Source organism: Camarhynchus parvulus, chromosome 27, assembly GCF_901933205.1.
Source record: "Camarhynchus parvulus chromosome 27, STF_HiC, whole genome shotgun sequence".
Lineage (NCBI taxonomy): Eukaryota > Metazoa > Chordata > Aves > Passeriformes > Thraupidae > Camarhynchus > Camarhynchus parvulus.
This window is the reverse complement of record NC_044597.1, coordinates 4,307,939-4,330,779: the sequence shown is the minus strand read 5'-3', so window position 1 is coordinate 4,330,779 and position 22,841 is coordinate 4,307,939. Positions and strand designations below refer to the sequence as shown.

The 22,841-nt window shown below is 49.0% G+C and overlaps 2 protein-coding genes across 2 annotated transcripts; one reads left to right on the top strand and one right to left on the bottom strand.

The window, feature by feature from the left end:
* The first annotated feature begins 730 nt into the window (after nt 1–730).
* On the top strand, nt 731–6,115 carry LOC115913814 (parathyroid hormone/parathyroid hormone-related peptide receptor-like). Its single transcript, XM_030966039.1, has 13 exons — nt 731–864; nt 1,738–1,843; nt 2,247–2,357; nt 2,474–2,598; nt 2,772–2,866; nt 3,202–3,376; nt 3,727–3,880; nt 4,021–4,081; nt 4,625–4,691; nt 4,979–5,077; nt 5,319–5,456; nt 5,542–5,583; nt 5,789–6,115. The coding sequence occupies exons 1-13, from the start codon at nt 793–795 to the stop codon at nt 6,113–6,115; spliced, it is 1,572 nt and encodes a 523-aa protein (XP_030821899.1). The 5' UTR covers nt 731–792.
* Nucleotides 6,116–8,195: 2,080 nt separating this feature from the next.
* DDX42 (DEAD-box helicase 42) lies at nt 8,196–22,519 on the bottom strand. The gene is made up of 18 exons (XM_030966329.1): nt 22,298–22,519; nt 21,557–21,707; nt 20,906–20,967; nt 19,866–19,902; nt 18,295–18,444; nt 17,971–18,075; nt 17,298–17,417; nt 16,749–16,925; nt 16,123–16,251; nt 15,797–15,896; nt 15,544–15,591; nt 14,972–15,069; nt 13,861–14,137; nt 13,180–13,406; nt 11,904–12,014; nt 11,308–11,409; nt 10,387–10,771; nt 8,196–10,344 (listed from the first exon to the last, which is right to left on the bottom strand). Exons 1-18 carry the CDS (start codon nt 22,516–22,518, stop codon nt 9,509–9,511), a joined length of 3,336 nt encoding a protein of 1,111 aa, XP_030822189.1. The 5' UTR covers nt 22,519; the 3' UTR covers nt 8,196–9,508.
* Between the last annotated feature and the right edge of the window lie 322 nt (nt 22,520–22,841).

The window sequence follows — 22,841 nt, the reverse complement described above, 5'->3', positions numbered from 1 at the left end:
CCTGCCCCAGGATGGAGCCTCTAGCCCCTCTCCCGAGGACTCTGAGTGCAGATGTGCCCTGAGGTCACTGTGGGTGCCTGGGAGAGCAGGACAGATCCCAGCACACCTCCCCAAAACACATCCCAGCCCCCGGAGAAGGAAAAGGGTTAAACTGGCGTCTGCCTGAAAGACATCCCATCGAAGGAGCATCAGCTTGAGGTGCCGCTCACGTGCTTGCACCCTCTGCCTCCCTGCCTCCAGCCACCTCGCTGGGATTTTCCCCACCTTCCTCCAGCTACTTGGGACCAGTCTGAGGCTAGAAGGGACTTAGGAGCATGGGGGCAGTGGGGGAATGCTGTGACAGCTGAAAAATGAGCCACCGAGCAGTGAGAGAAGTTTCTGAAAAGAGAAGAGGAATCTGCCTTGAATGAAGAGGATTTTAGCACCTTGGGCTAAGCCAATAAACCTCTGCCTTCCCCATCCGAACGGGAATTGTTTGCACACACTCCCGGAGCTGCTTAAAGCAGGCAAGACACAAAGAGAGAACAGGATCAAGCATGGTGGGGGGAGAAACCCCCCTGCCTGGAGAGCCTGTGAGCAGATCCCTATAGAGATCCCACAGGGGCAAGGAACTCACCCAGGCCTGATCTCCCAGGGACGGGCTGTGGCCCCAGTGCCACCTCACCTCAGTGGGGCTGGCAGCCAGGAAGGTGCTCCCAGAAGATGCTCGGTCCTGCTGAACACGCCAGCCCTCTCCACCACTGGCAGCGATTCTGCTCCCTGAAGTCCCCATCCGAGTGACACGGTGGCACTATGGGGACATCTGGCCCTGTGGGAGGTATCCTGGTGACTCTCCTCTGCTGCTGCCTCCTGAGCTCGGCTCTGGTAAGTCTGCGTGGCCCCGGGGCTCCTCCACTCCCTCTCCTGGCTTTAAATGCTGTGCTACTGGCCCGGGCTGGGCTGGCTGTGCTGCCGACTCTGTCCTGCTCTGCAGAGCTGCTGGGCAGGAGGGGAGAGCATCTCCACTGCTGCTAAAAGCTTTCCAGCAGCCATGGAGGCACTGCAGCGTGATGGCTTTTCCATTTCTTGGACACATCCAGGGCAGGGGTCGGTGCCTCGGAGGATCGGGGGAGCAGAGCGGGCGGATTACGAGCAGTGCAGGAGAGGCTGGAGGGCAGAGCTGGGCACAGCCAGTGAGACTCCCACAGCCAGGCCCCCATCCTGCTGATGCACCCCCAGGATCCCACTCCTGCCCCCATTCACCCACCCAGATGCTGTTTAGGGGAAGAGCATGGATGGGAGTGCTGGATCTCCTCTCTGGGGCCAGATTTGGCTGTGCTCACTGGAGGCAGTCTGGGGAAAGTGACCCTTCTGCATCCCAGCTCCTGTTCACTTCCAAAGCTGTGTCCTCATCCTGGTCAGCTCAGCTTTGTCCAGCTCAGCACGGGCAATAGGGACACCCAGCACTGCTGGTGGTGGGTGACAGGGAGCTGGGGCAGGAGCCTGACAGGCCACTGATTTCTGCATATAACCATGAACAAAAATGACCATGGAGAGGGTGGGAAGGGGCTTGGGGTCAGCATCAGCCTTGGAAGAGGGAAAAAATGAGAGCAGGAATGCAGGAAGAGCTTTTTTCTTCCCTGTGTTGTTGAATGTACCCAAAGCCACCCAAACCTGACTCTCCTGGAGAGGGCTGGGAGAGCACAGCCATGCCATGACTTGAGCCAAGGGGTTGTCACTTGGATTTTGTCTGGGCAGGTCGATCCTGATGATGTTCTCACGAAAGAAGAGCAGATCTATCTCCTGGTGGAGGCCAAGGAAAAGTGTCAGAAGGACATAAAGGCCCAGCTGGAGAAGATCAAAGGTATTGTCCATGTGCTTGGGTGAGCCAGCCCTGGTGGAGCTGGTTACACCATGGGGAATGCTGTCCTCTCTGTTGGGGTGGGATGGGGCTGAGGACACACAGCTCCTGGGGCTTTGTGGAGCTCATGGCACCATCTGTGCTCTGGGTGCAGCCAGCACTGGCTCCAGCATTTTCCAGACAGCTCCATGAACACCACGAATGAGAGCTGTGGAGGGGCCTTGCCCCATCTGGAAGAGGTGGGATGTGTCCCCTTCCCTGGCTCCCTGCAGCTTCTCCCTCTGTCAGCCCAGGGGGATCTGTGGCAGAGTTTTCCTCCCCCTGGTCCAGCACACACCTGGGGAAGCCAGAGGTTATGCAGAGGCCCTGACTGGAGATGTGAGATGTGTCTTTGCTCTTTGGCCAGACCCCAGCTGCCCTCCAGAGTGGGATGGAATCATCTGCTGGCCAAGGGGCTCCCCCAGCCAGGAGGTGTCAGTGCCTTGCCCTGATTACATCTACGACTTCAACCACAAAGGCAAGTCTTGTACCTGGGCAGAGAGTGACCTCACCCTGGTGACGTCCACAGAGCAGGGACAAATCTGGGCTTCCCACGGGCCCTTCTGCTGCCACAGTGCTCGTTGCTGTTCCCAGGTCACGCCTACAGGTACTGCAGTGCCTATGGGACCTGGGCCATGGCTCTCAGCATCAACAAGACCTGGGCCAACTACACCGAGTGTGCCCTGCTCTTCTCCTCCGAGAGCCGGCGCCACCAGAAGGTGACCTTGTTTGTCAAAGCTGCTGGGAAAGGGGTGTGATGGGGGCCAGGGGAGGATGAAGCAAAGGCCAGGGGAAGTGCTGGGGGCAGGGGCTCTTCCCTCTCTGCTCCTCAAACCAGCCCTGCTCTCCCCGTGCTCTGGCAGGGAGGTGGAACTCAGTCCTTCTCTTCCAGGAGGTGTTTGACCGCCTGCACCTCATGTACACCGTGGGCTACTCCATCTCCCTGGCCTCCCTCATCGTTGCTGTCTGCATCCTCTCCTACTTCAAGTAAGGAGAGGCCAAAGCTCCTCCCATGTGGGAGAACAGGAACCCATCCCATCACCCATGCACACGAGCCCTGGGAGGGGGCAGCCCCCAAAGGAATGGGAACAACCCCAGACCCAACACAAACATCAGCCAATTTCCCAAAGCCCCAAACATCCCCAGTGTGACCAGCTCCTGATCTCTCCACCCTACTCTTGGACAGTGTGGACACCCCACTTGCTCCCAGATCTGGTTTCTGTGCCCAGACACCCCAGAGCCCACTCTGAGAGCCCCATTGCCTGAGCCTGAGTGTGGTTGGGCAGCTGGGGTTTGGTTGGTGTCACATCCCTTCTCTGCAGGCGCCTGCACTGCACACGGAATTACATCCACGTGCACCTCTTCACCTCCTTCATCTGCCGGGCCCTCAGCATCTTCCTGAAGGACATGGTGCTCTACTCGGGCACGGCGCCCAGCGACGCTGACAGGAGGGAGGACGACTTCAGGGGTCCCTTGCCAGGACAGCGGGGCCACCTGGCAAGTGGTGCATGGGGCAAAGGGGATTTAGGAGCCCTGATGCAATGGGATGTGCTTGGGATCCTCCCAGGCCGGGGCTGTGCTGCTCAGGGGAAGGGGATGAAGGTCCAGCTTTGTCTCTGGCCAGCTCCTCCCTGTCCTGGTGCCACACTAGAGACCAGAGCCACAGAGTACCTTGGCTGGTGTACAGGGAATACCTGTGCTATGGGAAGGAAGATGCTGGAATATCCCAGAGGAGATGCAGGTCTCTGCAAGAAGAACATGGGGCACATCTGGGTTTTGGTGACCAAAAAGCAAAAGCCACCAGGTTTTGCATTTGGGGACCAGCCTGACACAAGCATCGCCCACAGGTTGGCTGCAAGGTGGTGGTGACTCTCTTCCTCTATTTTCTGGCCACCAACCACTACTGGATCCTGGTGGAAGGTCTCTACCTGCACAGCCTGATCTTCATGGCCTTCCTCTCCAACAAGAACTACCTGTGGGTCCTCATCATCATCGGCTGGGGTGAGCACAGACCCCAGCCCCAGCCAGGAGCTGTGGCATTGGCCATGGCCGAGAGGGAAGGGCAGTGGGATGCAGGAACTGATTGGATGTGCAAAGGTGATGCTCCAACCCTGCTCCTCACTCTGTCCCTGCCCTTCCAGGTCTCCCTGCTGTGTTTGTGTCCATCTGGGCCAGCGTCAGGGCCTCGCTGGCAGATACACAGTATGTACACCCACCTTCTCCAGGGCCTTTGGGAGGGGAAGAGTGCTGCAAATGCCAGCAAAGTATCTGTGGGCACCAGAGCTTTTTGGAAATGAACATTTTCAAAAAGAACAACAGGAGGGAACACCATTCAAGGTTTGTTCACAGAATTGTCAGCAATGCAGAGCGATAGTGGTTTTGTTCTGCGTTTGGGAGGACGGTGGATGCAAGTTTGCAGCATAAATTGATCAATAAACAGCAGAGATGGATGCTAAAGGGCACATTCTGGAGTGAGGCATTTTAAAAGGAGAAAGGCCATCATATGAACACCAGGAGTTTGGGATGAGGTGGTCAAGGAGCCCTCATGAACATTAATGCTCATTTAAACCTGCTTTGCCCCACTATGATGGTTACAAATGCTTGTAGCATTTGTAGATTTACACAAAGCCCTCCAAGGGGGTGGAGAGTGGGAGATGGGGGTGGTAGGGTGGCTGGGGGTACAGGGAGCCATCCTTCCCAGTGGAGTCAGGTTTCTCCAAGGAGTTTATTTACTGGTCTTCTCAGGTGCTGGGACCTCAGTGCAGGGAACATGAAGTGGATTTATCAGGTCCCCATCCTGGCTGCAGTCGTGGTAAGAATCCCGTGCATGAACCTCCTATTTCCTTTTGGGGAAAGAGCATTGATAGAGACCAGAGCTGTTCACTTGTGGTCGCTGGAGTTTTGTCCCAGCTACTCCAGCACCCAGGGAGAGCCCAGAGGGATCTGGGGGCTCTGGTCCCTCCTGCTCTGACCACAGCACCACTGCCATGTCCCTGCCTGCACCTCACCCAGAGCTGCCTGTCTGTGTCCCTGGGGGTCCTTGGGCAGACCCAGCTCACAGCAGACACCACCACCACCATTGTGGGTGTCTCTTGGCAGGTGAACTTCTTCCTGTTCCTCAACATCGTCCGGGTGTTGGCCTCCAAGCTCTGGGAGACCACCACGGGCAAGCTGGACCCCAGGCAGCAGTACAGGCAAGTGCAGGCAGCAACAAAGCCTCGTGTCCTGCCTGTTCAGCCAGGATGGCTCCCCGAGGAGGAGGAGCAGAGGTGTGGGAAGGGCTGGAGGAGTGAGGAAGGGTGGCAGGACAGTGGCAGCCAGCTCCTCTGGCTCTGGAGTTCTGAGCTCCTCCTGCTCCCACCTCCAGCCTGGCCACTGCAGGCCAGGAGCTGCCCTGCAGGCCCTGGGGAATGGTTCTGAGGTTTCTCCTTCCAGGAAGCTGCTCAAGTCCACGCTGGTGCTGATGCCGCTTTTCGGAGTCCACTACGTGGTGTTCATGGCCATGCCCTACACCGAGGTCTCCGGGCTCCTGTGGCAGATCCAGATGCACTACGAGATGCTCTTCAACTCCTCCCAGGTGGGCTGACACTCCCAGCATTGAGGGATGTTCATCCAGGGAGGCTCAGGGACCTCACACTCCACCTCTTTTGGTCTCTTGGCAGGGTTTCTTTGTGGCTTTTATCTACTGCTTTTGCAATGGGGAGGTAAGTGGGAAGAGTGAGGAGCTAAGCTCCCTGTTCCAGTCCCAGGCTGTGATAACCAGAGCAAAAAGCTCAGATCCATCCCTCTCAATAGGATTTGGAGGGAAAGAAGGGAAAGGGAGGGAAGAGGGAAGGGAAAAGGGCAAAGCAAGGCAAGGCAAGGCGGTTTTGCTGTCTCTGGGCACAGCAGCCCCCTCTGCTCTCCCAGGTGCAGGCCGAGATCAAGAAGGCTCATTTCCGGAGGCTCCTGGCGCTGCACTTGGGGCAGCAGGCGCGCCCCGGGAGCTGCTGCTGCGCCGGCCGGGGCTCGCAGGCCCCGCAGAGCTGCAGCACCAGCCTGGCGGGGCGGGGAGCGGGCGGCACCCGGGGGCTGCTACTCCCGGCCCGGCCCCGCCCGCCCGGGTTCATCCCCGGCTCCAGCACCTGCCCCGCGCAGGAACTGAGCCAGAGAGGCCGGGGGGAAAACACGGTGGATTTGACAGAGCTGACTCAGTGTCACCCCAAGCCCAGCAAGGAGCTGGAGACGATGCTGTGAAGCAGAGGGTGGATTTCCCACCTGAACGTGCAGATGTGCCTGGAAGGATGCTGATCCTCACACTTCGGGCTCTGCTTACACTTGCGTGGAGAGCCAGGGCTGGGATAGCAGCCAGAACAACCCAGCTCCCTTTCCGTCAGAACCAGGGTGCAAAGGGACCACGTACTCTCGCTCCTCCTCCACCCCAGCCCAAAAACAAGCCATAAAACCTCATTCTCCTCCACGTGCAAGTGACTGATGTGATCTCTGTGCTTGCAAAGCCTTGAGTCCTCACCAGGAGACACCACTGTGCTTGCTCCTACCCCCACAAGTGGGAGGTGACTTCTCCAGGGTGGTTAAGGCCCATCCCATGAGCCAGATCCTGCCTCGGACTCCCCCACCCAGCACCAGCTCCAGCCTCGTCCAGCCAGGGGGAGCACAGAGTGCCCGTGGGGCTGTTCTGCAGCTCACCCTGCCCTCCTTCATCCTCTGCAGCTCGTGGATGGAATGAACACCAACACACAACCACAAACTGGAGTGGGAGGCACTGGGACGGGGTGGGATGAAGGAGGCAGGACAAACTTTATGGCCTGGAAGAGTGCAGGGAACACTTGAATCCCCAACACTTCATCCATTACCACAAAGGTCCCTGCATGCACCTGTCGTGGCCCTGTCATCTCATCGCAGGCTAAGAAGTGAATAAAGAGAGTCTGTCTGGCTTGTTTCCACCTTGTATTCCAGCCTGGACACAGCAGTGGGGGAAAGGCTGGAACCCTGGCCCCAGCCAGGTCTGCTCTCCCTCTGCCCCTGCCACGGACAGCAGCCCCAGCATCCCCCTGTCCGGCTGGGAAAGCTCATTGGGAAAAGGCTTTCCCAAGGATTTGTGTAGATGGCAGATAAATGAAACAGCATGGTGGTGGTAGCATGGAGCATCTTCTTCCTACACAGCTCCTCAAGGCAGGAATTTCTTGCTAAGGACAGGGACCAGGTAAATAACTTGTGTGCATTCCCATATCTTGCAGTGAAAAGCTATGGTGCAAAGTGAGTCACAGGGAACTGGAGGGACAAAGAGCCAGGAGCCATGTCAGGGAAGGGCTCTAGGATGCAGTTTTTAAATCACCTCTTGGAAGGAATTAGTCTCTTTGGAAGACACCAGCACAGGGCCAGATCCCCTGTCAGGGCAGTTGGAATGCTGCTCACACTGCTCCCTTGTTCCCAGGGATGGAAGCAGCCCTCCCCTGGACCTCACACTGCCCTGCAAGCTGACATCTGTGCTCCCTGTCACTGATCAATATTTAATCACTCTCTTCCCAAGAGGCTCCTGGGAGGTGGGAGAGGGGTGAGGAATTCCAATAATCCCACAAGGAGCAGAGGGAAATGTTAACAAGAAGGGGAGAACCCCCAGCATATGCCTCACATGGGGCTGGTTCCCAGTGGCAGTGACTGGGATCTGGGAAGGGAGGGAGCAGATGGCAGCTCAGACTATGGGGCTATTTTTACATTTTGTTTTGAAACTCCAATCTTTAATTGCAGCAATGAACCTTCAGGGTGAGAAGGGGAAGACAACAGCTTGTAAAGCCCTGCCAGTCTGCCCTGAAACACCCTTGTCTTCACACTGAATGTGCAGAGCTCAAACCAGGGCAACAATTCCTGCCCAGACTGTGGGGAGGGAATTCTGGAAACTATTTTTAAAAAACTCCAGTGGATCAGAGCTGGTTTCTGAGGGGGCCCAAATAATCATGTGGTGTCTGAACTGTAGCCAGTTCAGGTGTCAGATCTTGGGGCTGGTGCTGAGCTCTCTTTCCAGGTCTGCCCATGACCCCACAAAAAGTTGGGGGAAATGAATCACATGTCCTGGGCTGTATGCTTTCCTCTTAGAAAGCAGAGGAAAATCTATTCTCCAGGAGACCTTGAAGCTAAAACGGGGTTTGTGAAACATTTTGGGGTGAGAGATACTAAGAAAAACCACAGGAAGTATTTTATCAGCTACAATCCACAACTTCTGGTGAGACAGACACAGTCAGATCTCCAGACTGTCAGTTCCCCAATCACACATCAGGGTAGCCAAAGGAAGAGGAGAATAAAAAGCACATGCTGCATATTTTTGTACCAGTAATAAAACATTTACTAGAGCAAGCAGAAAGTAAATGCACAGCTGATAAAGAAAACATCACAATGTCACAAAACCCTGACAGCTTCTGGTACATCTTCCAGTGGAAACGAGCCAGCGGTGGGTGCTGACATGTCCCAACTGAAAAGTTCTTCCCTACCTTGTGGCAAAAAAAAAAAAAAGAAGTTAAAAAATGGGAATACACACAATGAGTTAAAAATGGGCAAGCAGGATTTTACAGATTTACTACATGTGTCCAAAACAAGGCCAGATTTGAGCTGTTTCTTTCCATTAATTGTTTTCTGAGTTCTCCCTAAAGGCTTCTGAGCAACAGATCCCTGAATTTCTGAATCTTCTTCCTTTAGCCACACTTCCTGGGGAGCTCCGGCCTCTGATTGTTGCGGTCTATCTACATTGTCTTCCCTTTTTTGTTTTTAATTTGAAGAAAGCACTCAACCCTCTCAGAACAGAGGGTGCATAGGCACAGCAGAGACACAGGTTTGCTATGCAGGCTTCCACCAGAATGAAGGATATTAGAAAACAGAAGGCTCTTCAAAAGAAAACATATCTGGGCAATGGAATTGGAATTAAAGTACTGATCACAAATAAGCCAGGGAGTCCAACCTACACTACAAGTGAATTTGTGGTTTGCTGGGATGGAGAAGGATTCCTCAAACAGCTCCACACACATCAAAATAAAAAACCAAAAAAAAAACACCCAAAAAACCGAAACCAACTTGCTCTGCCTCACCTTAGCAAAGCAAATTGATACATTCTTAGTGGATGGGGAGAGAGGTAAATGGTAACCTGGAGACCAAATTATTTGGGGAGAATATGTGAAAAGGAGATGGAGGAAGAACTCACCATACTGACCAAACTGCTGCAAGATTAATGTCTAACAGGCAGGTCCTGAGCATCTCTAGGTGGACTGGACTGGTTTGTAAATGTGAACGCTGGTTAAGAAAAGACTAATTTATACTTCTATGGACAACAGTTTCTTAACGTTCCAAGGATGTGGAACAGCTTCTTTTTGTCAAGAAGATCTGTTTAAATCCAGCAGAGTCACTCGAGCACTGAATGTTTCAAAGCAGAACCCAGGGAGCTTTATCAAAATTATTTCTTTCACTAAGTGTTGTGTGCACTTCGTTCGGGTGAGTCTGTCCGCAGATGAACTCACATGGGGGTTCTCATGGTTTCCTTCTCCTGCCCCAGCTGCTCAACAACCAGTTCCCAACAACCCCGAGAAATCCTCTGGAAAACGACAACACCACCTGCAGAGATTCCAGGCTGCGAACCCCCAGCTTTTAACTGTCCCACCGGCTCTTCTTCCGTTTTGGGGGCTCTGGGACAGCAAAGCCATCTGTCTTGTTGTCTCGGCTGTTGGCCTCCTTCCTGTTCTCTCCATTCCTGCTCTCGCTGTTCCTGCTGTCACCGTTGTTGCGGTTGCCGCCCGGCAAGTCGCTGAAGTGCCGGCCCTCGCCGTGGCGATGGACGTCGCCGTGGCGGCCGTCGCTGTGCCGGGAGGGGTCACTGTGCCGGCCACCGCCTTCGCCGTGGCGCTGGCCCTCATTAAAGCGCTGGCCATCAGTGTAGCGCTGGCCCTCATTGTAGCGTTGGCCATCGTAGCGCTGGCCCTCGGTGAAACGCTGACCATCATTGAAGCGCTGGCCCTCGTTAAAGCGCTGGCCCTCGTTAAAGCGCTGGCCCTCGTTAAAGCGCTGGCCCTCGTTGAAGCGCTGGCCCTCGTTGAAGCGCTGGCCCTCGTTGAAGCGCTGGCCCTCGTTGAAGCGCTGGCCCTCGTTGAAGCGCTGGCCCTCGTTGAAGCGCTGGCCATCGTTGAAGCGTTGGCCATCGTTGAAGCGTTGGCCATCGCTGAAGCGTTGGCCATCGCTGAAGCGTTGGCCATCGCTGAAGCGTTGGCCATCGTTGAAGCGTTGGCCCTCGTTGAAACGCTGGCCATCGTTAAAGCGCTGGCCATCGTTAAAGCGCTGGCCATCGTTGAAGCGCTGGCCATCGTTGAAGCGCTGGCCATCGTTGAAGCGCTGGCCATCGTTGAAACGCTGACCATCGTTGAAACGCTGGCCCTCGTTAAAGCGCTGGCCCTCGTTAAAGCGCTGGCCCTCGTTAAAGCGGCCACCACCTCCCTCCCCTCGGCCACCACCACCCTCCCCCCGGCCAGTGCCCTCCCCTCGGCCAGCACTGCCCTCGGCGCGCCGTGGGGCCTCGCCGTGCCGACTGTTCCGGCTGTCGTTGTACCGTTCTCTGACGATGCCGCTGCTGCCCTCCCGGCTGTTGGCGCTGGTGTTTGTGCTGTTGAACCCCTGCGCTCCAGTGCTCGGGAAGGGGGGCACACTGCTCAGGCTGCCCGTGCTGGTGAAGCCCGGCACTCCCTTTGCCGCCGCCGTGGCTGCGATGGGGCTCTCGGGATTGGCGGCGCTTTGCTGCGCTGAACTCGTCGGGACGGAGTTCAGGCTCCCGGCGCTGGTCCAGCCGCTGGCACCAGCAGCAGAGCTCCCAGTCTTTTGGTTATTTAAACTTGCAGCAACAAAGTGACTCTTGTACTGGGACTGCAGGAAAGGGAGAGACAAAAGAGAGCAGGTTTGGCTCTGTGCTGCCCCACGGAACACGGAGTCATCGTGTGGTCACAAGCACACCTTGGATTTTGGGGCAATAGAATTCCTAGAAAAGGTCAGTCTTGGAGTGATTACATTCCTCCTGTGCTTATGGACACAGACTTAGTAACAGGCACCTCCTACTGGACAGCACCAACAAGGGAATTCTTACATTGTGGGGTTAATTTTTATACTGAAGAGAAAGAGCTTCTGTTTCCCCTTTTGATTGCAATTACCCTACTGCTGCCAAGAATCAAGCCCAGATGCAGAATCCAGAAAGAAAAAAGAGCAAAGAGGCAGCAGAAAACAAAGTAAGTTTGGCAAATTTGTGCAAATGTGTTCAGTCCAGCCTGTACCTAATTCCACCACTTGGCACTGCCATGCTGAGTGTGCTGCAAGTGACACAGCCACAACCACCACCCTCAACTTCCCTGAAATAACAGGGCTGCTGCATTTTCAGGGGAGAAAAGGAGTCCAAGCATGGAACCAACCTGGAAAGCTGCTTTCATTGCTGTCAGCCTGTCCCCCATGGCCCCTGTGGATGGCTTGTAGGCCTCATAGTTGCTCATCACACTGTTGTTGTTTCCACGGTCCTGTGCAAAAACACAAAGGGCAACTGCAGAGGTTCATCCCACACATCCCACTCAGTTCAACCACTGCTCACATCTATCCTGTCCCTGCACTCAGGAAATACATCCACTAAGGATGACAGACTTCTGGAGAGCCCTGACCAGTGGAATAGTCTGCTCCATTTTTTTTTTCTGCCAAGAATCAGACTGGAAATGGCTGGAAATTCGGAAGTAATTGATTACCATTTATTTTACAGTGACAGTCTATTTTATGAGGAATCTCCAAACCTTCTGGATCACTCTAGCTCTAAAAAAAGCAGCTCTTAACAAGAGAAGAACAGCACAGGAGACTTTCACTTGATATATATGATCCTAACTCTGAAAGATGCTGAGCTATGAGAACTTTTAAAGCAGACACTGTAATCCAGTACCAAGACCTTTTAAAATTAAAGACTAATCAATACTAAGTGAAAAAGTTCCAAGAATCTGTGAACAACCTCTTCAGCCTCTCTACTTACAGTATTTTCTGAGCCCAGCCCGGGGCGCTCACGGTACCCCAGGCCACCACCACCAATATTCAGCTTCTTGCCCTTCCCTCCTTTAAAACGGGATTTCCGGAACCACGGGTTCTGTAAGAGAGAGAATAAACACAGGGAATAAAAAGCTTCATAAATGCATGTAATGAGGCTGAGAAAAAAGGGACACTGAGCATTTCAAAAGACAAACTCAAATACTGTTTTCCATTTAACCACACAGCTGCTGTAGGCAGTTGTGCCATGTGGGTCTGATGCTTTGAGTTACAAATGCTTTCTATGAAAAGTAATTTTACACCTTCAACTCTCATTCAGGTTAAGGTTTTGGGGGGTTGCATTCTGATAAGCCCAGGAATAAACATAATTTCCAATGCCATCACTTGGAAGCTCTGCCCTTGCTCATACTTTGGTTTCACTGATTTAGCCCAGAGCTTGGCTAAGGAGAAACAAGGGTTCTTTCAGCAAAACTTTTTGTTCCAAGCAGTGGCCAGGGAACGTCTGCCCAACCAGATCTCCTGTTTCCAGGTGTTTAAATAATAGTTGGCTGCACCTCTTTTTATGCCTTACAGTCTCTCCAAATGTGAGTAAGTCAGTTGGCTTCCTACATGCTCTTCTCAAGGCAGTCAGGGAAGCTCTGCCTCACTAATTCTGTCCCTTCTGAAAATGCTGCCTTGCTAAGGTGTCCACAGGCCTGCTAATCTATCTCTGAATCTGGGAGTTGCCAAAAAGCCTGGGTTCTCTTGCAGCTATACAGGCAGCAAGAGACAAGAAATTGAAGAGTTGATAAGTTCAGTGGCACAAGCACTATTGCTGCAGCTACCTGTCATGCCTATATATAGCAAACCTGCCAGAGAGCACTGCCAAGCAGGTGGAATGATCAAGCAACAACCCTTTCACAGAGGGAATGTCCCTGTAATTGTTTTCTAGTTTAGCTTTCAACTGAGCTGCATCTCCCAGGTGCCTGCTATAAATCTGACTGTAATGAGACACTGGAATGCTCTGCTGGCATCAGCAGATTACAGCTCCTCATTTCCTAGGCAGTGCCCGGCCCCAAAATAGATCACATACTGTGTTACAAAATCTTAATAGATTCTTTCAAAGGCCATTAAAACCACAAGGAAACCTACTTTATACCTACTTTACCAGGACAGATCTCCAAAAGGCCACTGCTAACACACGATGGAGCCAGCAACATGAGCTGGCTGATTTTGTGCTGAATCTGGAGCAAAACTTCCTCACCTCAAGCTCTGCTGGTTCATACCTGCATTGCCAAATCCAGCAGCTCTTTGGAGACGTGCTGGTTGGCACCCTCCAGGTTCCTGACGAGGTCCCCAGCGAAGTTGCTGTCCTTGGGGGTCAGCAGGGTGTAGGCCACCCCCTTCTCGCCTGCGCGGCCGGTGCGGCCGATCCGGTGCGTGTGGGTGTCGATGTCCCGAGCCACGTCGTAGTTGATGACAGTCTTGATGGAAGGGATATCCAAGCCTCGAGCTGGAAAAAAAAGCAACGTGGTGGGAAGTGTCGTTATCCCAATTAACTCAGAGCAATTCCTCTGGTACCAGGGTATCACCCTGCTCTGGTCCTGCGGGCAAAAGGAACGTCAGCTGATCAATGAACAGCAACCACTTCCTTAAGACACAGCTTTTCTTTCTGTATATTAAAAAATGTCAGGCTGTAATTTAGGCATCATAACCCCCCTTGCCAATGCCATGTACTGCACAGGCACAGAGTGAGACTCTTGGGGGTGTCTGTGCAGGGCTAGGAGTTGGGTTCCATGATCCCTGTGGGTCCCTTCCAGCTCAGGATATTCCATGGTTCTGAAAAGCACCTGGAACACAGTGTCCTGCAGGTACAGAACCCAACCTGGCTGCCTTTCCCTGAAACATTCTTGCCTTTCTGCTGATACCCACACCTTGTCTGAGCTGCTTTCCAGAAGGTCACGTACCTGCCACATCAGTAGCTACCAGGATGGGGATCCCCTTTTTCTTAAATTCTGAAATGACTTTATTCCTCTCGCTCTGGTCCATGTCCCCATGGAGCAGCCCCAGGTTATGATCCTCCTGCTTGAGGTTATTGGCCAGTTCCTCTGCGTTGGCTTTCTTGGTGACGAAGAGGAGGACGCTCCCCGAGGACGTGAACTCCACCAGGCGCCGCGTCAGCCAGTTCCACTTGCTGGGCCCAGAGGGGAAAATCTCCACAATCTGAGTGACATCTTCATTTGCCTAAGGGCAGAAATGTCCTCAGAGTCAGCAAGGTGGGAGCAATACACAGATTTCCCACACATTCTGCATCACAAGTAATACAGTGCAGGGCAGCTTACAGCACTAGCTGCAAGTTTTCTCTGAAAGATTTCATTTTGACACATTTTAAAATTATTTCAAGGATGATGTTCCCATTACACAGTAATAGTTTAGATCAATGAATAGAGGCCCTGTGATTGAGCTGTGAAAGCTGGCGCTTTTCTCAAGCAAAATCAAGGAAATTTTTTCTCAGAAAGAAGAAGCTTCAGGCAGTCATTTCGTTTGTTATAAAGGGACCTGATGTAAAAAACCAAAAAATTCAGAGAACTGGTTGAAAGAAGGATGTTCTGAAGGCATCTTGTGAAATTTCTCATCAGTTTCAATATATTATTAGCAAAGTTTCTTCCCAGCAAGTTTATATCTGCCCACTTCATCAGCTTCCTACCAGATCCCAGCCTGCTCAGCTGTTACTGTCAAGCAAGTCCAGCATCAACATTCTCATGTAAACCATAGGACAAAGATTTTAACTTTCAAATTCTTCACTGCAGAAGTTGCAATGGCTTTGTTTATGCTTTTGAGACAAAACTGAAAGATACAATCATTGATTCAGCCTAATAACAAAAATAAACCACCACAGTGGAAAGGTCAACAAGATAAAAATAGAAACTCACTATTTCTACAACTTTCTATTTTTGCTAAGCACAAATTATTTAAAACTAACTATAAATGATGCTTCTTGCAATTTAACTTAAATTTCAGGGAACAGAAACAGAACAATTCCTTGCTCTGAGTGTCTCACAAGTATTATGGCATTACCTCTCCAATGTCTCCTTGCACAACCCGAATTGGGTCGATCAGAATGTCCCGAGCCAATTTCTCAATCTTCTTACGGAACGTGGCACTGAACAACAGGGCTGGAAGAGAAACAGGCTTCAAATGCCTTGAAGTAGAAATTTCCTTTCAGAACTGTAAAAACACTGCACAGATGTTGTGAAGGAGGACCTGGATTCCTGAGTGTCAGTGAACTGAAGCTGAGCTTTTATGGGTTCTAATGGAAATTACCAACCACTGTTAGAATACCACGGAATGGAAACACATAGCATCTGAAATATTGATAATACAGGGCTCTGCTGTGAACTTTCTCTCATGGCACCTCAGAACACTGAATTTCAAGGCATATGAACATGAATTCAGCTAATTATCTTTGCTCTGAGTGCAGTTGGTGGAGGGATTACAGAGAGATGAGTTGAATGCCCACATGTCACAACTGCTCCCTCCCAACAGCCCACGCTGAGAATAACACCAGTGGACTTTGGCACAAGTTTCCTGGTGTGGCTGCGTCCAGAACTGGAAATCCAAGCTCTGCTCCAGACTCACTGTTTACTCACTCTGTCTGTCAGGACGTACGTGGCTCGCGATTGATCTGACCTGGTATTCTGCAAAGGAAAAGAAATGCTCTCATCAACCCCGTAAGCTCATTGTTTAGAAAAATTAAGTAAAAATACAGTTTCATTGCTTTATTTAACATATAATCACAGAAAGAATGAGTGCTTCTCATTCACTATTTAATTTTTCAGACTCCCAAAGCTGGGACTGGGCACCCACTGCTTTCCAAAACAGAGACTTTGGTTCAATACGTACCAAACCCCATATCAAACATCCTGTCAGCTTCATCAAACACAAGGTAAGTGACTCTCTGCAGGTTTGTAGCTTTCTTTTTCACATGATCAATCAAACGACCCTAGTAAGAAAAAACTCCAAGTTTTTAAAGCACCTTTAAAAACATGTTAATATACACAACCACCTAGCTGCTTTGCATCCTGACTTACCAGAGACTTACAACAGAAAACATCTCAAGGCTTCAGTCTAGAATTAAGTGTCAATATTCACATCAGAGGAACAGATTTTTACAACGTTTTTCAAGCTGAGCAGTGCAAAACCCTGGTTTTGGTGGCCACAGTACTTACTGGTGTGCAGACCACGATCTCTGCCCCCTCCTGCAGGGCCTTGGCTTGCTCCCACATGCTCCCTCCTCCGTACACGGCCACCGAGCGCAGGTTGTAGGCCTTGCCAAAGCGCTTGCACTCCGAGTGGATCTGAGGGTGTGACACACACACAGCACAGCTCACATCACACAGCTCTGAGACAACACACCTACCCTGGAAATGCAGCATGGAGCCTGAAATGCACTCTTAGCTGCTAACTTAATGGAATGATTCCAAACTCCTCAGGGGTGAGTACTTCGACACATGTGGATAATTTCCAGTAACTTGAGAAACCTACTTAGGCATCCAACAATAATTTAACCTGCAGGTTCTATCCTTTTGCACGTAAAATTTGTCACAACGCATACACAGCATTCTTATACCTAAAAATAATATAGGAGCACGGTGCAAAAATTTAAAATTTTGGGTTAGTCATGACTCTTCAAGAAAACAATGGCAAGAAAGAGCTGTGAGCTGGACCCAGGCTACTCATGCACAAAGTAGTTTTTTCAAACACTTTCCTGATGTTATCTGATAATTTCTGCCAAGAATTTTGCCTCCTTCTCCAAGCAGACTGGCTGCTACATGCAGGAATGCTACACACCTACCTGCTGGCAGAGCTCCCTGGTGGGGCAGACGATCACTGCAATGGGACCATCCCCTGGTTCCAGCTCCTTCTGATCCATGATGTGGATCAGCATTGGCCAGATGAAAGCAGCTGTTTTCCCACTTCCAGTCTTGGCTATCCCAATCATATCTCTGCCACTTAGTGCCACTGGAACACCCTAAAAAGAAGGAGATTCTAAGCCCACATTATGCCCATCCTTGTGCTGGACAATACGGGAAAACTCAGGTAATGAGGAAAGCCCAAGACAAAAAACCCAGAACTTTTCATACATTTCTCCAGGCAAGAGACATCACTTGAATGTTCTTCATTCACCAAAACAATGAAAAAGGAATATGGATATAGTTACAGTGGTCATTCAACAAGAAAAAAAGTGGGCAAACTTTTAAATAAAAAATACCAAAGCCATTTTTCTAGAAAAACCCACTCTGCTGCAACTAGAATTGCATTTGTCTCCTCCTCATGTGGATGAGGGAGCTTTGCATGTGTTATTTTCTTTCTCTTTACAAGTTTGAGAAGTAACAACACTCACCTGACATTGTATTGGAGTGGGTTGGGTATATTCAGATTTCCTAATCTGATGCATAAGTTGCTCATCAAACCCAAAATGAGCAAAACTGCTGCCAGGCCTTGGAGGAGCAGCCCCAGAGACCTTGGAAAGAGAAAAATATATTTTTGAGAGAAAAACGAAGAGCAATCTGTTAAAAAAAAAAAAACAACAAATGGGTCTCTCTTCCTCTGAAAAAGAACTATTCTTTTTGAGTGGACATTAAATTTAACTGCAAAATTCCAGATGTGTTGTGTAAATAAGACTTTCAGGTATAAAAATTTAATTATCTGTCAATCAATATGAGCTATTAAACATCATTTTTATCTCCTTGTGTTTAACTGGTGTTTTACCCCAAATAATTCCCTTCACAGCAGGTCACCTCACTAACACATCAGAAATAGCAAAGAACTAATTTGTGTATCTATTTCCAGTTTTAACTCCTAGCTCTGGAGGTCTTTAGTCCAAGCAGCATTCCTCACTGCCCACTTTCACAAATCCATAGGAGACTTCCAAGAAATCAATGTCACTGCAGATGTCTGAGAGGATTGGATTCAAAAGCTGGAGTTCCCAGTGAAAATCTTCATTTAAACTCAGATAGTCCAAAGCTGAAAGGGAGTTCAAAGCTGCTGGGAGAGCAGTTTTGTCACCAGCTTACCCGGAGATTCAGCTTATGCCGTAACTCCACCACTTGCTGCGGGGTCAGGCTGGTGATCTCCTCATGCTCATCATAGAAATTTTTCTCAAATGGTGGGTATTCAATCTGCAATGTAATTAATTCATTAGTTAGTCCAGACTCAAGATTCTTTTTTTTTCTCTGAAATTCTTAACTGTCTGCCAGAACATTTGCTTAAATGAAGCAATTTCAAGGAAATTTAATATGATTTACCTAAGAAAGCACTGAAATATTACAGGGGCCTCCTCAGCTCCTGCTTTCTGGAGTGCCTCAAACAGAACAGAACAGACCAGAAGTCCCTCCTACCTCTGAATGGTCAATAGGTGGAAGAGGATCAATGATTTTTTTGGATGGTGCAATCGGATTCCCATCACTGTCATACTCCAGGTTATCCTCCTCCTCCTCCTGCACCACACCAGCAGTGGGGTTCTCTGCCATGTAGCGAAAATACGCTTCCTGCAGCAAAACAGAGCAGCAAACTCACACACCATAGCATGCAACGGTACTTCTGTTTGGTGAAGTGATGTATGTGCTAAGTGGCTGTTTGCTTTCACACCCACCACTGAGGAAAAAGGTAACTGCTTTCACTAGAACTGATTCTTCCAATAAACACCAACAGATACAGCCTGAAGGACAAGAGGTGCAAATGAAGAAAACAACTCCAGTGTCAGCTACACCGCAAAGTGCTCCTAAAAGCCAAACTTCTCTTGTGTCTGCTTAACAACTCCTTCTACCAAGTCTTGTTATGTTTACCAACAGAAGGATCTATTCTTATTTCCACAGGAACAAAGCGCAAAGAACAAAACACTGTAGGTTTCTAACCAGAAAACACATTATTACTAAGCATATGATACTGATTTTTTTGAACATCCTATGCCAAAGATAGTTTCTTGACCTCCCCTAACTAGACTTCAGGAAATGAAGAGATATCTATTTTTCATGGAGTCAACAACAAATATGAAAGAAAGTATTTCAGAAGAGTCCTTCAAGACAAGCCCAAGTTAAGACACTGTCACCTTGTCATGTGCCATCGTCACAGCTCACAAAGATGTTTGTGTCTCAGAGTCTCACTGGCACACCAGTGTGAGACTTTCTCATAGAGAAAACACCAGTCTTGCTTGACTTGAAGCAAATATTTAAGATCAGATTTGTAAAGCAAGGCTCAATTACAAATATACGTATATACTCATCTGGATTTTCCATTTTCCTGGCCAATTATCCCTCAGTCTCAGAGCTAAGCACACAATACACTTGAACATCAGCTGCCCCCAGGCATAAAGTCACCTCTGCTCAAACTCTGGCACAGCTACACTGGAAGCAGAGGCTTTCAAGGCCAGACAACCCTGCCAAGCTCTGCATTAATGAAAGTAACACAAGTGTTAGTAACTACAACTCAGTAGGAAGGTACATTTTGAAATTACGTTTTTTCTCTTGATTATTTCTGCTGTAGTGATACTTATAAAGCTCAATGAGAGCTGGAGCTCCTCTGAAAACAGGGATCAAAGAGCCTGATTCTTGCCCTGAACAGACCCCACATTTCACTGCAAGGAGCCTCCACAGTCCAACAGCCTCTCCCTGGTGTCTGCTGGAGCTGATCGTGCTAATTGCAATGTGTAAGATCCTCAGACACTGAACAATCTCTACAGGAAACTTAACTTCAAACTGACTGAAAGAAGTCTTCATCAGTGAATGCAATTGCCTAATATTCTTCTTAAAACACCTGGAAGGGTAGAGAGCAGGGTAACCACTACAGCTTCCTGCTGAATTGCCTGGATACTGGAATTTTGTTTGTCCCTAGCAGTTAGGTGTTTGGAGAGGGAAAGTTAAAAAATACAAAACAACAAAAAAGAAGATAGAAAGACTGCATAGGAACTCACTTGGTCATCTTCCTCTTCAATGTCATCTCGAATACCCCTGGAAAAACAAGCGGAGAGAAAACTTCCCTGCAAGTGTTCCACAGACTCAGCTCAATAGTTTCATTTGATTAGTGCTGAGCTCCAGATTTCGTGGAAGACACAACACTATCAACAGGGCAACATTTATATTCCCAACCCATGGAGTTTTCATATCTGGTGCCAACCATAGCAGTGACCCTGCAAAGACTTCTCTTTACTTCTAGTACTGAGACTGAAAGATTAGGATTCCATCTTCCCAGCAGAAGCCACATCAAAGATCATCCTGGTCTAAGCTCTTGATGCTACAGAAGTCCCACAACTGAAGAGGAATATGAGCCAGGTATGCAAATCCAGTTCAGAACTTCCCCAGGTGGTGATTTGGATCCGGTGTTCTGTGTCAGGACCACGTATAATCTGATCAACCCCATGCAATGTAACTTCTACCAACATATCTGACATTTCTATCAAGAATCAACAGCATCATTATTTTCCTTAGTCAAAACAAATAGATAAGCTGCACGAATTTAAACTGTTTTAAATTCCAAATATCATGTGCTACCTAATCTATCAGCTTTAATGTCTAAAACCTAGTCCAAGTTTAGAAGAGTCTCCAGTAGTCCAGGTAAAGCAGCACTGACTTATTTTGCTCACATAAATGCAATTTTAAGCTAAACCATTCTGATCTCTCCAAGGGTGTGGGAAGCAGAAAAACCATCCAGGCTGATCTGGAAAGTGGCAGGAGTACAACGTGTTGCCCCGATTTCTGTGACCTAGAAAGGCTTCTGGCAGGGATAACTCTCAGTATTGCTGCAGTTTGCCATGGGATGCTGCCATGGATTCTTCCCTATTATCCCATTTTTACACACAAATTGTTACCCACAGCATCTCAAGCACAGGTTAATGATGTTTATGAGGTATATACTACACTGCCTAATGAACAACCATCATCAACAAAATGCTCAGAATTCTCTGAGCACCATACAAGACACAGGCAGGCATGGGAATGGTAAAAGAGAACTTACTTAACGTTCTTTTTTTCCTTGTCTTTATCTTCAAGTCTCTTCATGTCTCGAGCAGCTTGATCCTAGCGGGTCATAAAGTTGTCACATGTTAAAAAGACCAAGATGGTAAAACACGGAAGGGAAAAATGTTCCTGAATAATTAAACCATTATGTCACAGAGACAACACTTCTTGGACTAATCTTTGTCTTGTTCTGTATCTGATTATGCTAATAAATTCTTCTACTAGTACCTTTGAATTTATATACTACTCTAAGCTTGTGACAATGCTATTGAAAAAATAAATCCTTCATATACTCCTGAATCCAACTAATAACAGAACTGTAGCTAAAAATCAGCTCATAAATACAAACAATTTCCATTTAGGTAGTGAAAAACACAGAAAACCATAGTTTGATATTCAGAAACAAGCAAAGCTCTATGTTGTATTGTTCTGACATCATCAAAGCAGTTAAATAGTTAAGTTATTGTAAGTCACATCCACTCTCTATCTAATCCATTTTTGAGGTCTAACTAACACCATTCTACATAAACCACAAAGTTAAGTGGCATTTTGGCTGCAGTTGCCAAAGCCTTGAGTGACATTTGCTGCCCCTGACTGCACACAGGGACAGCCACAGCAATGAATAAACATTCCCCAAGCTGGCTCTTGCCTCCACTTCAGCCATGAATGCCTCCAGAGGATCATCATCGCTGTCAGAGTCTGCTGATTTGGAATGGAACTGCTGCCGAGTGGGGGAATTCTCTGCAGGAATGTAGGGCAATTCCACATTGCTGGAATCTTCCTCTTCATCCTCAAAGTACCTGGAAAAAAGTGAACAACAGCCCAGTCAGCACATGGTTTACAGCACTGTGCTGTCTTTCATGGTTTCTGGTTGAGTCAAGGTATCCACATGGACAAGAGAAGATGTTGAGATTTATTTACTTACAATTATTCACGTTAAAAGTTCAAAGTGATGGCAGGGCAAAGAGATACCATAAAATTGAGCCTCTCTTCCTCTTTCTTGTAGGCTCTCTTTAGGTACTGGAAGGCCACAATTAGGTCAGCCCCAAACTCCTCCAGGCTGAATAATCCCAACTTTTGCTGCCTTATTTATACATTTATGCAACAAAGTAAAGAACTGTGGAGATCAATGTTTTCCTGTGCAAAAGCCACTCAAATTTATCCTACTAGGTTCCAACTCTGAGAAGACCACAGAGTGAATAAAATATGTTCTCAAGAGAGGAAAGCTGGAGGAGGAAAGCTCCTGCAGGCTACTGTAGCATCTCACAGTCTTCTAAGTATATTATTCTGTATTTATTTATATAAACGTCACAGATACTTCCCCCCACAGCATAAACATTAAAACATTAAAATCTAGAGCTACATAAACACAACAAGTGACTGCACTTACGCATTCTCCTCATCAAAATTGGCTCTCTTTGACCCAATTTTGTAGAAGGAAGGCAGCTGAGGAGGCCCTGATTTCGCAAATGCTGCCGAGGAGCCGGCGGTGCCAAAAGCACTGTGGGACTGCTGAGACAGCTTGGGCTCCTCCTTCTTGCCAGGTGTTATGGCAAAGCCACCAAACCCAAAGCCTCTCTTGGTACCAGGTCCGCCTTTATTCCAATTCATGATGACCTGTTAAAACAAGAAAAGACAAATTAATGCTCTGATTCAGGTAGTTATAGGTAATTGTCATGATTTTTCTTGTTAGTTGATCGCTTCAGTCATGACATAGGGACTTGTGGAACTCTGAGTGACAAGGGTTTAATCTGTTTCCCAAAAAGGATGGGGCTCTGGTCTTTTGTCAGTAGTATGAACATATCCACAATTCCAAAGAAGAATAAAAACAAAGTGCTTGTCTTCCAGAACAGGGCATGTCCTTCAAGGATTACTCAAACACATTTAAGATGTTACCTGTCCTGTTTGCAGTCTAAGGCAAACAAACCCAAGGC